General features: G+C 37.6%; 1 protein-coding gene across 1 annotated transcript in view; it reads right to left on the bottom strand.

The window, feature by feature from the left end:
* Nucleotides 1-14203: 14203 nt before the first annotated feature.
* Nucleotides 14204-17976, bottom strand: part of mtpn (myotrophin) — a 29787-nt gene continuing 26014 nt past the window's right edge. Inside the window, exon 5 of the mRNA XM_066668627.1 lies at nucleotides 14204-15371. Within this exon, the coding sequence (XP_066524724.1) occupies nucleotides 15285-15371 (87 nt within the window). The 3' untranslated portion in view covers nucleotides 14204-15284. The remainder of the gene's footprint in view (nucleotides 15372-17976) is intronic.

The following is a 17976-nucleotide window of genomic DNA, read 5'->3' as shown; positions in this document are numbered from 1 at the left end:
CCGCTGAGTGCTTGTCCCTCCTCCTTGGGTGTGCATTGCCATAACTCTGTCCCTGATTAGTCTACAGATATGTTTGATATGTCGTTCGAAAGCAGAGAGTCCACGGGGATCATGTTTTAATTAATTTTTGAGAATGTGTACTTTTCTTTTAGGAATTTTTTTTCGAGCAGTTCTTGAAAAAAAAAAACCATGAGGATTACATTACTCACTTCCTGGTAATACAAGAAACATGAGGATTACTCACGAACGGTTTGATGGAGAGTCTCAAATATCGTCTTGTTTTGAAGGGGACAACCTAACATAAGTGCTGCTACTTTAACTTGGTGTGTGAGCTGCTTGTGGGATCTTCAGGCTTTGAGACGCAGCGATTTTGTTTTTAATGAGGAAGAAACCTGAAGTTTGGAATATCGTTTTCTTTCGGCTTTATTTCCTTAGTTCTACATTTTAGAGTAAAATTGGTTATATCTATATCCTTATGATCCTGAGAGTCTGCCTGTGTGATTGGTGTATGATATGTTCACACTGACTCAAATGTGGCGCTGTGAAAAATCTGAATAATGTCACTAATATTTTTTCAGAATTTCATGGCAAGGTATATTTAGACCAAAAATACTTATATAAAATATTATTATTTATTTATATAAAATGGCTAAATAAATGAAAAGCAGACACTTTAAGCTTTAATTGGATACATTGATTGTCCACTTGTAATCTGTAATTACAGGTGGACACCTGTAATACTTGAGAAATACTGATGGATATAACAATGAATGTTTTTTTAGGCATCGGCGACCAATATGAGCAAATGAGCTAGATAAGAGGTTAAGCCTACTTGCAACATTAGCCTCACTGATGCCTTGTTAGGCCTAACATGCCAGTGTACCCTGAGGCCTCATTGTGCAGAAAATTATTTTATTTTGGACATATAAAAAAACTAAAATGTGCTTTATGTATACTTGCATTTGTTCATTCATGAAGGTTTGTAGAAATTACACTTATAATAATTATTATTATATATGTGCATTATTATTATATTATATAAGTATACTGTGTCACAGTACATGTGACATTAACATATACAGGTGCTGGTTGTAAAATTAGAATATCATGAAAAAGTTGATTTATTTCAGCAATTCCATTCAAAAAGTGAAACTTGTTCATACTCATTCATTACAGACAGACTGATATATTTCAAGTGTTTATTTCTTTTAATTTGATGATTATAACTGACAACTAATGAAAACCCCAAATTCAGTATCTCAGAAAATTAGAATATTGTGAAAAGGTTGACAGTTGTCAGTAAAGACTGACAGTTGTCCAAAAGACGACCATTAACCCTTACACAAGCAGGGCAAGACACAAAAGGACATTGTAAAGAGGCTGGCTGTTCACAGAGCTCTGCCCCCAAGCACATTAATAGAGAGGCGAAGGGAAGGAAAAGATATGGTAGAAAAATGTCTACAAGCAATAAGGATAACCTGGAGAGGATTGTTAAACAACACCCATTGAAAATGTGGGTGAGATTAACAAAGACTGGCCTGCAGCTGGAATCAGTACTTCAAGAACCACCATGCACAGATGTATGCAAGACATGAGTTTCAGCTGTTGCATTCCTTGTGTCAAGCAACCCCTGAAAAAGAGACAGTTTCAGAAGCGCAGAAGCGTCTCACCTGGGCTAAAGACTGGACTGCTGCTGAGTGGTCCAAAGTTATGTTTTCTGATGAAAGTAAATTTTGCATTTCCTTTGGAAATCAAGGTCCCAGAGTCTGGAGGAAGAGAGGAGAGGCACAGAATCCATGTCCACTTGAGGTCCAGTGTAAAGTTTCCACAGTCAGTGATAGTATGGGGTGCCATGTCATCTGCTGATGTTGGTCCACTGTGTTTTCTGAGGTCCAAGGTCAATGCAGCCGTCTACCAGGAAGTTTTAGAGCACTTCATGCTTCCTGCTGCTGACCAACTTTATGGAGATGCAAATTTCATTTTCCAACAAGACTTGGCACCTGCACACAGTGCCAAAGCAACCAGTATATGGTTTAAGGACCATGGTATCCCTGCATGGTATCCCTGCAATCTCGCCTGACCTTACCATGCAGAAGAGCTGAAGGCCACTATCAGAGCAACCTGGGCTCTCATAACACCTGAGAATTGCCATAGACTGTTCGATGTCACGCTGCATTGCTGCAGTAATTCAGGCAAAAGGATTCCCAACTAAATATTGAGTATTGTACATGCTCATACTTTACATGTTCATACTTTTGAGTTGGCCAGCATTTCTAAAAATCCAATTATAAATTTTTTTTAATTGGCCTTAAGTAATATTCTAATTTCCTGAGATACTGAATATGGGGTTTTCATTAGTTGTCAGTTACAATAATCAAATTAAATGAAATAAACACTTGAAATATATAGGTAGGTGTGTAATGAATGAGTATAATATACAAGTTTCACTTTTGAAAGGAACTTATGAAATAAATCAACTTTTTAATGATTCATCATTCTAATTTTATGACCAGCACCTGTAAATTAGTTCTAAGCTCTATTTTGATTCTTTCCACTTGATTAAGTATTAATCTCTTTTCTATGACGTATAATGCATATACAGCCAGTTTAAGTGCGTTTTCTGAATTAATCAAATGAATCATGTCATTTGATCCTCATATTGGTCATGCATGTGAAGCTTTGTAAATATGGGGGAAAGCGTTTCTGAGTTACAGCTGTATTTGTGTGATATGTGGAATTCATACTCCACCTGATATTGGAAGAAGCTTGGTAGCCACATAGTAATGAAAGTCCAACATTTTACTGATAATTATTAAGTCTTAGAAGTCTGATGATATCACATGTGCCCATGTTAGGTGAATATACAGAGACTGGTTTACATTTAAATATGTGTCTTTGCATTTCTAAGCAGAATGCCTATAACTTTTCATCAGACTATGTGATAATTACTAAATCTCTTGTGGTCAAATGAAATATTATGTTTAATGTGACAGTAGTAAGGACACCAGAACATTAATTATTATTTTATATTTAAGATTATGTTTGATTTCCTACTAGTCCATTGGGCATAATTTTGGCATGCTTATGAAAAAGTTACATTTTGATAAATAAAAAAATAAAATATTAGTTAATTTTAATAACCTCTGCCATAAAATAAATTACACAGACAGAAAATATATGGTTTAAAGAAATGAAACTTGGTCTACTATTGCTACTTTCTACTGTTGGCACTTTCTCCTATTACTAAGCCAGTGGGCCTCAAATTGATGCGACAGTGAATGCCAATGTGGCAGAATTGTTCCTGCAACATTGTCAATCATTCTATGTAGGTGGATCTGTATACATTTTTTGCGATAAAACTCAAGCAAATTAAGGGGCATTTAGATCAGAATATTTATATCTAACTACTCTATAGTAGCCTGTCCAATTTTAAGAGCACTGCTCACACAATGACCCTCGGACAGTACACACATCACACAGAAACTGACACACCTCACAGACTGTCAGAGACACATCACAAACAATCTGACACTGCACAGACCTACTCAGCTATATTACAGTTTATTGTATCAATTCTTCGCTGCCATAGAATAAATTACACAAAGGTCTACAGAAATGAAACTTAGTCAACTGTTGGTGTTTTCTACTGTTACTAAGCCCAATGGGCCTCAACTGATGCTACAGTGAAGGCCAAAGTTGCTGAATTGTTCCTGCAACATGTCAAAGAGCCTATGTGGGTGCATCTGTATAAACTATTTGTGCTAAAACTCAAGCAAAGTAAGGGGCATTAAGATAATATATATATTACTACTCTGAAGGAACCAGTCTGATTTTAAGAGCACTGCTGACATCACACAGAAACTGACACACCTCACAGACTCTCAGACACCCATCACAAACACAGTCACCTAAACCTCACACACAATGGCAGACACATCACATGCTACACACATCACACAAAATCTTATTGGCTCAGTGTCTAACAGTTTTGCCAAAGCAACTAATGTTAACACATCTTTCCCAAACAATGTGTATACACATTGTATACAGGAGTTGTCAGATTTGACTTTGTTACCATAGTAAGCCAGTTCATGCTTGAAACCTGAGATAGCTGCTGCACTTTTACTCAGTGACGCTTTCAAGGAAGCTGTGTTTGTACTAGTTTCCCATCTTACATTCACTCATGGGTACTACCCTATCTGCAGCAGCAGCTATGTTAATTTCATCAATGTCATATTCTTCCAATGTAAGAGAATTTGCCTGGGCTTTGGTTTTGGGAATTCCAAAGTGCTGTTTCATCCGACTGGGCTTTGCAGCTTGTGGGTCCTCCTCAGTGCATAGCAGGAGTAGCAGCTCAGGAAATGAAGGTGGGTTATGCTTCTATTCAAGCTGGAGATTGAAAATTACGCCAATATTCCAGAGTCACTAGCAGAAATGCCCCCTCTTTTAACAACTTTACTCAGGGCTGTCTGCAAATGCTGCAATAGTCAGAAGGCATCATCAACAGTGCCATATGCTGAGTCAAGAGGGTTAAGTAAGTCATGGGGAGTAAAGCTAGGCCCAAGTTGTTTTACAATGTTGACAGCAGGTGGGAGGAGGCTCTCAAGTATTTTTCTGACAGTATGTTTGTCGGATGCTGTGGCATCAATAAAATGAAATTCAACATAATTGCACCATGTGTCATAGTCTGATTAAGAGTAGGGACAAGGTATTCTCCCTGGAATATGCCTAAGCTTGACATATCCATGACACTGGGAAGATATGTCACTGTTTTTAATGACATGATCAACTACCACCTTTTGTATATCAGTAGTATCAGCAGCTATTCCGAAGGAAAGTAGAGGGATTGTTTTCAATGTAGTGAGTCATGGTTATTCGAGTGGGTCAAATCGGTACTCATTAATATAGGGGTTTGATTTTCGCTAGCTGTTAGCTCAGCTTGGTCTGCATCATTAGTGAGTTCCTGGCAAATTACCCATATATTTGGTTCTGCTGTATTCTGGACAGCTCATCCAACAGAAGCTTCTCAGAGTCTGCCACACTTTCAGCTCCATTAAGTAAGCGTAAGTCAAGCTTGAACTTTTACCAGCTGCTAGTGTTCAGACAATAGCTGAATGTGTTGGGTCACAATGTGTTGGGTCTTGAAGGAACTGAACACCTATAGCTGTGTCTTTAAACTGGGCTTCAGCACTATTTATCTTAACTACTCTTCCTACATATATAACTACCCTTTATATCATTATAAATAGGGGGTATGCATGTTCACAAAGGGAATGCATTAAAAATGCTACTCTGTTCAACCTCCACTTAACAAGGAGCTCAAAAACTCTCCTGGCTGGCTCACCAGGTTTTGTGTAGCACCTCTAATCTTGAGGCCAGCAATAATAATACAAGAGATACTAACATTTACATAGGTTTAAGGTGAAATTTGCCTTGAAAAATTCACAAAAGGAACTAATGTTGAATAGCTTGAACAGCTTTATTGCTTACAGCAATGGAAGAAAACCTACAGAGCTGAGTATATTCAAAACAAAACAATAATTAAATAAAAGAGAGCTCTTTAAAATTTAAATGGAAACATGAAAATGGAAATAATCAACGTCCATTGAGTTGAAACATTCGTTTAGAGCGTATCCAAGAGTTCAGTTTCCTTGTCCTTGGGTATGTATTGAATATATCAACCACTATTACTACCCGGGTAGTGTAGTGTTCGTGCTCTAATCTGAAGGAAATGAGATTTTCAGATGTCTTCTGTGAACATGTCCTACGGTAAGCCACACTGCTTCCAAAACTGTTCACAGTCTCACTGGCCTGGGCTTGCCATCATAGGTCCAAAATCTTTTCTGCAGTCTACTAGAAAAAAAAAAAAAACCTACACAAGCAGTGCAAATTAGTACATTATTCTGTTATTCTCTCTTTTGGAAATTAACATGAGACCTCATTAATGTATTTTTTTATAATGCATAACCAATAGTAAAGAAATAACATTTGGTAGTTTAACATTCATTAGAGTTTCACGATAAATTCCATACATTACACCCACTATGGTATATTAGCAATGATAAATAACTTATTAGCCTTTTAATTTTTTGTTTATCAGTAAAATGCTATTTATTTTAAACATCTTCTATGGTATTTTAGCAACAAAAAATGATTTTTTTTTTTTGTTTAATATATACGAGTTTATTAATTTAACTATGAAAACACAATAAATTACTAAAACCTTATAATAAATGTAACAACAACCATTAGTAAACCACTAAAACAATGGACCTTTATGTCTCCAGAAGCATTACAATGTGTTTTTAAAGCTTTACCATTCTATCAGGGCTGCTCCTGACCATACTAGCCAGTAAGCGATTAGCATTAGCTAGTGCTTAGCGTTAGCATTAGCAATTTCTTCCCTAAGAAGAAATTGAAAGAAATTGAAGAAATTAGCACTAATATGACTAAATATACACCAATATATGATAAACATTAAACAAGACTCAACTCAGATTGGTTTTAGTTTCCTCTCTTTTTCGTCTTGAAAACTCACTTCATATTTAATAGATACATAGTATCTGAACTGATATCTGTTGGTTGTATGGACTACTTATTCCAAATGACCATTTTATAAAGCAGTAAACTTGAGTTATCATTAAAAACACTGGACAATTATGGGGAGTTTAAATGCTATTTACTCAAAAGCTATACAGTAAAATCACTTCACATTTCAATGGTACAAAGTATGATAATTACTAAACTGATATCTGATGGTTGTATGGACTACTTATTCCAAATGACCATTTCAAAAAGCACTAAACTTTAGTCATCATTAGAAACATCTGACAATTATGGGGAGTCTGAATGCTATTTAGTCAAAGATTATACAGTAAAATCACTTCATATTTCAAGGGTACATAGTATGTTAAACACTGAACTGGTATCTGATGGTTGTATGGATTACTTATTAGAAATGACCACATTATGCAGCATGAACTCTGATAAATCATTAAAAACAATGGACAATTATGGAGAGTTTGAATGCAATGTACTCAAGAACTATACAGTAAAATCACTTCATATTTCATAGGTACATAGTATGGCAAACAATGATCTCATTTGTTGGTAGTGTGGACTACTTCTTCAAAATAACCATTTTATAAAACAGTACACATGAGTCATCATTAAAAGCATTTGACAATTATGGGGACTTTCAATGTCATTTACTGAAAAACTATACAGTAAAATCACTTCATATTTCATAGGTACATAGTATGGAAAACACTGAACTGATTTTGGTTGTTGGTTGTATGAAATAATTAGTAGAAATTACCAATTTATAACCCACTTTAATTCATGCAAATTTTCCTTTAAAGGGCTTACTTTCAGGTCTTCACACACATTGAGTATTACCGCTCAGTCACTATGTCTATCTATTTAATTATAGAGCTGGAATTCAACAAGGAGTACAACTGAGGCAACTACATTTGAGCGTTCTTTCACTACAATGCACATCCTGAAGATACTTGTTGTCCAGGCTACCAGAGATGAGGATACAGCTGATATTATCATAGTTGAGGACAGTGAGGTATTGAAAAAATGTGACAACATATAGCAGAGGCTTGCAAACTGTTGATGAAACTGATATATGCGATGAATTTGACAAATGTGTCAAATGTGTACTTCCACATGTTTGAGAAAACTTAAACTGTTGTAAAGTACCCTTCTGCCATGTAGAAACTCTTCTTCTTTTATTTTATTTATTTTTACTTTTCCAAACCTACTGGTGAAATATTAATGATTTTTTTTATTTTAAGTGTTTTCTTATTTGCCCTGATGGCCTTAGTGTAGTACATTAATTACATATTTTTAAAGAAAATATTCCTTAAATGTACCTTTAAGGAACAAAACTGTACTTTTAAACACTTTTGTACCTTTAGTGACCAATATTGTACTTTTTTCTGAGATTGTAAGTTGTTATTTAATAAAGCAGTCATTCCTTCATGAACCTGATTCGATCCTTTTCTGAGGGAAGGGAGGGTGGGTTGTATAGAAATAAACTATTACAACTTGTAATATGTAGTTATGTTGTGCTTCTGTCTCAAACTCGGGCGTGGTCTGGTTATTGTGATTTAGATATGGCTTGCCGGACTAGGGTCGAGTCATTTGAGCTGCACCTCAGCCACAACACTCAGCCGAGAGTTTCCCAGACCCGGGCAGAACTATCGGCCTGTGCTACGGCCAAGACAATGCAGACTCCACGTGCCGGTCCGACAATTTTGCTAGCTGGTGTATACTAATACTGATGTAGAGCTTCCTCCTTAGGAAGTAACATACAACGACACCTCTAGATAACACATGGGGTTTTAGTAGCTCATTTTGTGTGGGTTATATATATCCATGCAATGTGGCATTATACACCCATAAAGCATTTCTGGAAAGAAATCATCAGTATATTAGGATCATACTTAGATATCACTATCCTACAAAATCTCCAGAATTATGTCTGCTTGGAGCCGTATCAACAATCATCATAGCAAAGGAAATGTCTTCTGTTCTGCTCACCGCTCTAACCATCACCAAGAAAAGTATCCTCAAAAATTGAAAATGAAGAATTACCATTATTATCCATCACTGGAAAAATCTACTAATTGATAATATATCTATGGGAAAAATAACAGCTTTAATCAAAAACAAAAACACTGATTACAGCTCAACCTGGACACCTGTAAGTAAATTCCTTCAACAGTAATTTTCCTACCCAATTGAATTGAAAAGTAGATACACTGAGATCCAACACCCAATTGCCAAACCATTTTATATATGAATACAGGAAACGATATCTTTTTCAAGTACAGTTTTCCATCAACAGCACATATACTGTATTATACTATATTGTTTGATGTAACAATTTTAAAAACATACTTATACATGCACACACACACAGATACATATTGGTGCATAACAATAAATAGTTGGGAGTCCTATTATTTGTGTGTGTGCACGCGTTATTTTTTTTCCTCCTCTCTCCTTTTAGTATTATTATAAGTGTGATTAATATTATTATTGTGTAGCTATTTTCTTCCATATCTGTTCATTTATGTTTAAATGTCCTCCCTGAGCGACATTACATATAATATAGCAGAATTATCTAGAATTAATAATTATTAATTATTTATCATGCATATGCTGGCATCACATAATTCTTTGTAATTCCTGGCATTGATTGAGACCTAGATCCCCCCTGAGAACTCAGTGACTCCAGCAGCCCTATCCTCTGCCTTTAATTTCTCCCACTCTCTGAGGCTGGCAGGGGTGGTGGCACAGGTTTGCTTTTGCCCAGAAAGTCTTTCACTTCACTCTCTTTCCCTCATCTTTCTATTTCTATTAGGGATAGAGCAAAGTCTTCATCTTGGTTTGTGGTTTTCAATGTTTGGGGTTCTCTCTGTTGTCTTAAACTCCAAATACCTCTGCCATTTGAATTTGATTATTTACAGACACTGGAGCTCTGTAAACACATTTGACCAGCTTCGAGCCCAAACACACTGGAGCATTTATTTTCTGATTACAATCATGAATGTCGCCTTTAAGTTTGAATAAATGCACAACACCAGGTAAAATTGCGGATTTTGAGGCAGCATCCATCTTTAGCAAAGCACAGATTGATTTGCATTTTCTGTCCCACACAACAATCAAATTTAAGTCTGACTAACCAAAGATGCATTTAACTACCAAGTGTAAATGCATGTGATTAAAATCTCACAGGATACAATACAGATATTAGTCACACAAAGTGAGATATTAGTCACACAAGTCTGCTACTAGTTTTTATTTTTTTCTCCAGCATCCTCTCCTCACAATAGTTAATTCATTCATTAATTCATTATCTGTAACTGCTTATCCAGTTCAGGGTCGTGGTGGGTCCAGAGCCTACCTGGAATCATCGGGCACAAGGCAGGAATACACCCTGGAGGGGGCGCCAGTCCTTCACAGGGCAACACACACACACACCCCTACGGACAATTTTGAGTCGCCAATCCACCTGCAACATGTGTTTTTGGACTGTGGGAGGAAACCGGAGCATCCAGAGGAAACCTACGTGGACACGGGGAGAACACACCAACTCCTCACAGACAGTCACTCGGAGCGGGAATTGAACCCACAACCTCCAGGCTCCTGGAGCTGTGTGACTGCGACACTAGTATAAGTAATAGTTGTAACACACAAATTAAACAGCGATCATTTAAGTGATTGTGTAAAATGGAAAGACTACATTAGTAACCACGACAGTTTTCTGTTATGAACAGAGCTCAATAGCACTATCCTATAAACATTATTTTATGGAAATAATCGCTAGGAGTTCTGCTTCAGCTTCAGTCACTGTGTATTTACCTCAGACAAGCGTCTAACACCACAGGAGATAAAAGAGAGATAAAAGAGTTAATTCATATATAAACACTGCATTTCGCTGCAGTGTAATAAACTGCTCATTGCTTCTTAAACAAAGGAAACATTCAAGTACATTTTTTGCTTCTTAATATTTGTATCAATAATGAGTTGAAGTACAGTGTGTCCTCAATATTCTGAAATCCCCATGGCATGCAATGAACAGTGGGGTATCTCAGATGATGAAGGTCCTGTTGCATCCTTTGTTTCTCTGGAAAATAAGACGCATTTGTCTGCATATGAAGGAGCCTCTGAAATGGGAGAGACTAGTTGCGCCACTGTGACATAATTGGCCCGCAAATGCATCCTTTGAAGGATGCAGCCCCTGATTTAACAAGCAGCTACAGCTAGTGAACAGCAAACCAGGGGACACAGAGAAAGTGTGCTTATAAAGGTATACACATTAGTGTCACCTGTGAGCACAGTCACATGACAAAATAATGACTCACAGGTGCAGGGCATGGCTAAAGATGAGAGCAGAAAAAAAACACTTATCAAAGAACATGAACAAAAGGGGGGCGGCACGGTGGCGCAGTAGTAAATACTTTCACCAGCAGGTGGCACTCTAAGACCGTATATTGCTTTTATCATCTACATTATTGAGATCCAGGCGGCACGGTGGCGCAACAGGTAGTGTCGCAGTCACACAGCTCCAGGGGCTTGGAGGTTGTGGGTTCGATTCCCGCTCCGGGTGACTGTCTGTGAGGAGTTGGTGTGTTCTCCCCGTGTCCGCGTGGGTTTCCTCCGGGTGCTCCAGTTTCCTCTCACAGTCCAAAAACACACGTTGCAGGTGGATTGGCGACTCAAAAGTGTCCGTAGGTGTGAGTGAATGTGTGTGTGTCTGTGTTGCCCTGTGAAGGACTGGCGTCTCCTCCAGGGTGTATTCCCGCCTTGCGCCCGATGGTTCCAGGTAGGCTCTGGACCCCCCGCGACCCTAAATTGGATAAGCGGTTACAGATAATGGATGGATGAACAAAAGGGATAAGTGGGCTGACAGTAGCATAAAGTTGTTAATAAAACAGAATACAAATAGAGGTTTTGCATGACCATTTGATTCCTAATATGGTGGCATTTTGTTTTAATGATTTTTTTTAAGGTTGGACGAAAGTGTCAACTGTGAGGTTAGGCTAAAATTCACTTTCACAAAATTCACAGAACCAGCCTGAACTAATTGTGGTCAATATAACAATATGAATTTGAGAGTACATGTGAGAGGGAAAATAGGAACAAGAACGAAGCATACTCACAAAGTAAGGATTTGTAAGGAATACAGACATATTCTTTCCTTTTAACAATGAATTTGTTCATATAACCTGGCACATTCATCACATGGTACAACAAATTCTACCATTCCAGCACGCTTTACCTCCTGAAGCAGTCGCTTGTCTGGTATATGTAATGAGAGAGACAGAGAAACTGAGTTGGAGAAAATTAGAGTTTTCCAGAGGCAATTATGAATACAAAGACAAACAACAATTATAATAATTTGAATTTGATACTTCATTAAGCACAATTTTGAGGTAGTTGGTCATAAGCCTTGCACAGCAGGGAGTCACTGTGGCAACTGAAACGAGAGGTGGTGTGTCAGTGTATACTAATTAGCACAGCTGGCAATTGAGTCTCTAATCGGACTTAGCCAACAATCTGCCACCGCTCAGTGGCCCCATCTGAGAGGAGGGAAATTATTCTACAATGCCATGTGTACAACAAACAATTTTAAATTTTATGTATTTTCCCATTATATTTCGTATGTGAATCAAAAGATACGCAAATCATCACTGTCCAAAGCATGTCTCTAAAAGAATAACTTCATAGGAGAACAAAAAAAATGTAACTTAATGGTATTCATTCATTGTCTGAAACCGCTTATCCAATTCAGGGTTGCGGTTGGTCCGGAGCCTACCCGGAATCACTGGGCGCAAGGCGGGAACACACCCTGGACAGGGCACCAGTCCTTCACAGGGTGACACACACACTCACACCTACAGACACTTCTGAGTCACCAATCCACCTACCAATGTGTGTTTTTGTACCGTGGAAGGAAACCGAAGCACCCGGAGAAAACCCACATGGACACGGGGAGAACACACCAAATTCCTCACAGTCACCCTATAGCTGTGTGACTGCGACACTACCTGCTGTACCACCATGCCGCAGTTATAACGGTATTCAACGTTTATATATAGAGAGGAAAAGAAATTGGGTATCTATTGGTCTGTCCATTATGTAATGTGAAGGACAGCTGCTGTGTTTGAATTATGTTATTTAAAATAATAATAAAATAAAAAAATGGACAAAATTAAGATACATGTTTTTCTTTGGACAGTGACAAAATGTCACCTAACGGTGTTCTCATTCAGGGCCACTGCATTTACAATATTTAGTGTTTTGATTTCTAAAATACATTTACATCATTTCTATTCATTATTGCCATTCTCCATTTTTCAACATAATCCTGCTAACATCCTTTAGTTGGGAGTAGGGCTGGAAAATTGATGAGAAACAGGGCTGCAGTACAGCATATTTTTTTGCCTTGACCAGCAGGAAACTTGGTTGTGGTGGGGTGAAGGAATAGTGCTGTCCTCCTTCCTCAATCCACAGCTTACACAAAGCACCCAACCTCCAAATGCAGGCATGGGAAATGGCAGCCTGCTGCACTTGATATGTGTTCACTGCCCTTAGAACATGCGTTTTCACTGCCATGGATAGGTTTTATTTTTCATTGTACAATTAGAAATAATTGTACATTAGTTTTCATGACGATGAATCCCCTAATCTCAAACCCTTAGGTCATCTTATGCTGGTCCTCTCTCTCTCTCTCAAAATTCATACTTGTCATTGCTGGGGGCAGATCCTTCTTTCCTTCAGGGTCATGGCTGCCAAATTATGAAACATATTAGCAATTGCTTCGCTTGTTCTTCATGCTCCTCTTTTAAAGCTTAACCTTAAACCCCCCCCTTTTCACAATATTTTCAAGTGACAATCCCCATATGTCCATTTTTTTCCTCCCTGAATTGGGACCAGGAGTATGAGGTGAAAAATAAAATCTATAATTTAAATTTAGCAGTAGTAGTAGTAATAGTGTGATAGTTTATTAATTTAATATTTAAAAAGAAAACTCTAATGACGTAATATTTTTAGGGCCCTAGTTAGTTACCGGCCCTTAGAAACTAAACTAAAAAACTAAAACTTCCCAAAAAATACAATGTCTCTGGTCTCATCCCATGCAAACAGGACCTGTATTTCATTGCTGCTTTCCACTGTGGCATATTTAATTCCTAACAGCAGGGGGCAGAAGAGGTACATCTACACCATCGGATGGATAGATAAATAAATGAATGAAATAAAACAGTCCATACAGATTAAACACATGGACTAATGCAAACTGCCAGCAACAGTGGAACTAGTCACATGACTGACATTATGAACATTAATAGTATCATTATAATTGTACTGTAGTTCTCATAGGCAATGAGTGAAGTTATCTTGACATATCAACTTCATGATGCCTCAGGATTCAAATCCCATCATTTTTTCCTCAATTGTTTTTCTTTTTCCTCAGTTTTCCCCTCATTTATGGCTATAACGAGAGAGGCTTCCTGCTGAACTACAACTTTAACAATAAGAGGACAGGGACACAAATTGATAGACAGAATAACAGCCAGAAACAATCATCACCATATTTAAGTTCGTTCCAATTACCACACAGTGTCACACTTATCTGTATATATGTTAAAGAAATAAAAACACAAAAATAAATGAACTTCAAAAGTTTTATTTATTTTTTTTACTTCAACATTTGTCCTCACAATGATGCCAGATATAAAGCTTTAAAATGTTATTTTTTTTAATTATGGTGAAATCTACTACTTCAAAGCAAACCGAGGGAGAGCAAGAGTGTGAGAATGTGTGAGAGAGAAGCACATCTTTTTCAGTGTAGAAGCAGAGGCATTAGCATGCAGTGGGTGAGAAGTAAAGCCTCAGTATTAGTAACCGGAGTACTGGAAAGTGAGACACGTCTGCTCTTTCGATTCAACTTCTGCTAGAAAACTCAAAGCAACAACTTTGGAAAAAAAAAAGAGCAGAAAAAGCAGAACTGCAGATCAGCATGACATGATTTAAACACCATTTTAATTCATTACTTGAAATTCACTGTTAGGAAATAAACACTGCTTTGTGGGAATGTTATGAAATGATACTGAGATTGTTAGGGGCCTGTACAGGGAGAGAGGGGCGTTACTGGTGATACTCAAACTTCAAACCCTATAGGACATATCCAGCCTGAGCTGAAGCACTGAAATCAGAGAGGAAAAACGTGCCTGTCAATGTTATACTCATTAAACATTTAATCCCCCCCTCCTATGTTATAACTACAAGCCTAAAGTGACCAGCTTCTTTGAGCCTTTAAGTAGAAAACACATTTACATCAATATTTTATGCGCATTCTTTGGAGATGGTTTGTGAGATTTGAAAGCTCTGTACTGTACATTATCACTGTCTTTTTTCTATTTTTGCTTGAACTCTTTATTCAGTGGTATGACACTGGCACACACAAAGGGCTTCCCTACACCAGTGGTCCTGAAGGGAAACATGAGTGATTGACATATTCATTCAACCCAGGGGAAATTCAAACAAGCTATTAAGAGTTTGTCACGCCCCTCCCCCCACCAAAATATATATAACAATAATAATAATAAAAACTTAAAGTAAATGTGGAATGAAAAAGAAAACCTAGAACAAGACAAGGCAGCCACCGGCCAGATGCAAATAGGCATGTGTTTGTACGGGTGTAGTCTGTCTGGTGGCCACCAAGTAGCTGTTTGCACCTCAGAGCTGTGTGCCCGAACTGAGCCTCACTTCAGCAAGGCTTTGATGGCTTCGGTTTCTGCTGCCTCAAATGCACTGAGCCCATCTGGTCCTTTCCTTTCCTTATCAGCCCCCTGTTGACACAACAAATAACAGAGTTATTAACATTACCTGCAAATGATCAGACGGGTTACTGCGTATTATTGGTGGAGGGGATGGCAATAATAAGATATCACAAAAATACTGAGGCACCGATTTTAACCAAACTGGCCAATGGCTGGTGTATTGGGAAAGTTTCGAGGACAAGAATTAAAATTTGTCCTTTAAAATGGGCTACGCAGATACCTTGTATTCAGAAACAAAGTAAGTAGCCAAAGGTGGTGTGCATAATGGTATTACAGCAATGGTTTTCAAATTGCAGCACTCAAACCATATATGTATGTGAAGCAGAAAGAGGTGGTATACCAGATGACTTTGAAAGAATTTACTACTTAATAAGCAATTAATAATAATTGACTAACGTGTGTAAATTACTTGCTTCAATAACATTTATTTGGTTTAAAAAAATATATATTCATTAATACTAATTAACTATTCGTTAATACATTTTATATGTTCTTATAAATGTATAATTGTGTTTAAAATGCAAAAGCTTTCAAAAAGCATGAGATAAAAAAAAATTTTTTAACTTGGCAGTTTCCAATGTTTTTTAAAAACAGAAAAACTGTAAAAATGACCTTTTTTAATATTCAGGATTAATTGTCCATTTAAATTATTTGGCTTTAAGACAAAATGATCCACAGTGGAACATAGTAGCTAGAGATAGATATAGGGGGACTGACCAAGAGTAGTTCCAGTCAAGACAGCTGGAAAGAAAATGTGGCACACATACACTTGCATGCCCCCACTCTTGAAGCTGTCTGTCCATTAAGTCTTCATTATGATCTTGTTGAGTGAGATAGAGAGACTATGCATAGTGTATTAACTGCCCATGCCCTGGGGAGCATTTCTAAGCACTACTCCCAAGTACCTGTTGCTAATGGCAGGTATATTTCACATGGCTTTCTAAAGCATCCTCCTTAGAGATCAATATGGCACATAGTATTCATGCAACATTTACAATGAAATGCAAGTGCATCCTATTAAAGTTATTACATTTATGGATATTGACTATTAACAAACATGCCTTGCCTACACTAGCCTTTAAGCAATTGTCACCTGACAATTAACAGCAGTTCCTCATTTCAGAAGCTGTGTCATGTGTGGAGAAATATTCCTACTTAAATGAGCTTCAAAATGCTACTCTGCACTTAAATAATAATGCTTTTCTTAAAAAAAGTAAAAGTAATACATTCTACAACACTCCTCTACATCTGGTAAAAATCTTAAAATCAATGCAAATTCAAAAGAACTCTTTAAATGTGTTCTGGGTGTTTAAGTAATGGAGATTGTACAATCTTCCAATTATTATCCACAGTACTTGAAAGTGCTCTTCATTTTTAATGTAGTGCAGATTAGAGCATGATCAGTATGAAAAACTGTGATTGATACAAATTTTAAAAGGCTAAAAATTCCATTCACTAATAATGTGCATCATTGTAATTTAAAGTAAAATGAAACCATAACAAGAGACTGTGTTTATTCCTTAATATCACAGGCTTGTTACACCATAAGGCTTATAATTCAGTAACTACACAGAGCAAAATACAAATTTAAGTTGTTTTATTTAGATTGCTCTTGGATACATGGTTAATAAGTCTCTCAATGAACTTTTAAAAATTTTAAAAATTCAATGATTTCAGTGCGCAACTTTATAATATTTTACTTTGGATCAAAGGGTTGGCTCAACTTCAATGAAGCACATAGGGCACCAATTCATTAACTCTTAATTTAGGTTTGTTGACCTTGAGCTGGAAAACTGATTCTGGGCAGAACTTTACGATGGCTCCAATAAATTCACCCTGTTGTCCTCAAGTCCTTTTGTCACAACTTTGGAGTTGAAACAGTACAGCCTTTTAAATTTTTCAATTGCATGGTCTGCTAGGTCAACTTATGAATGAACAGAAGACACAAAAACAGAGATGCCTGATGCAGCTAAGACAATATCAGAAGGTGATTTGACTGATTAAAATGCAATATTTTTGACATGGGTTGTATCACATTCCCACTTGTACTTAGTGGTGGCCACTTATGAACTGATAACCAAAGATACCTGTTAATCTCAGGAGTGACCAGTTCCATTGCGGTGATTCACTGTTTGCTTTGTCATCTTTGTTTTCAATTAAAATTGCAGACCAAAATTTATTCAGCCCTGGGACTTGATCTGTGCCTCCTTTGTAGTATTTATATTGTCCTAAAATTTGACTCAGAATAACCTTCATGGATCAGGGCCTTGTTGTGGCAGAAGGGCTTGTGTGGTCTCCTGACCTCCAGGGCTATGTTGTCGGGAGCTGTTATCTCCCAGTAGGGTCTCCAATGGCAAACAGGTCTGGAGTGAAGATCCAAACAAACATGATCCAAGAAGCATCCCTATGAGTACCACCGTTAGAACTAAACGTACCCTGCCTGGGAGAGGGTTACGAGGACCTTCCCCTGAAGCCAGGCCTGGGGACAGTGTCCAACCGCGAGCACCTGGTGGCTGGGAAGCCCACGTAACCTGGCTGGGCTCAGCCCGAAATGGCAGCATGGGAGGATCATGTAGGCTCACCACCCGCAAGATCCAGGGTAGGGGGGCGGTGC

Source organism: Hoplias malabaricus, chromosome 4 (assembly GCF_029633855.1).
Source record: "Hoplias malabaricus isolate fHopMal1 chromosome 4, fHopMal1.hap1, whole genome shotgun sequence".
In the NCBI taxonomy this organism is placed as follows: domain Eukaryota; kingdom Metazoa; phylum Chordata; class Actinopteri; order Characiformes; family Erythrinidae; genus Hoplias; species Hoplias malabaricus.
This window is presented reverse-complemented; position numbering and strand designations above follow the sequence as displayed.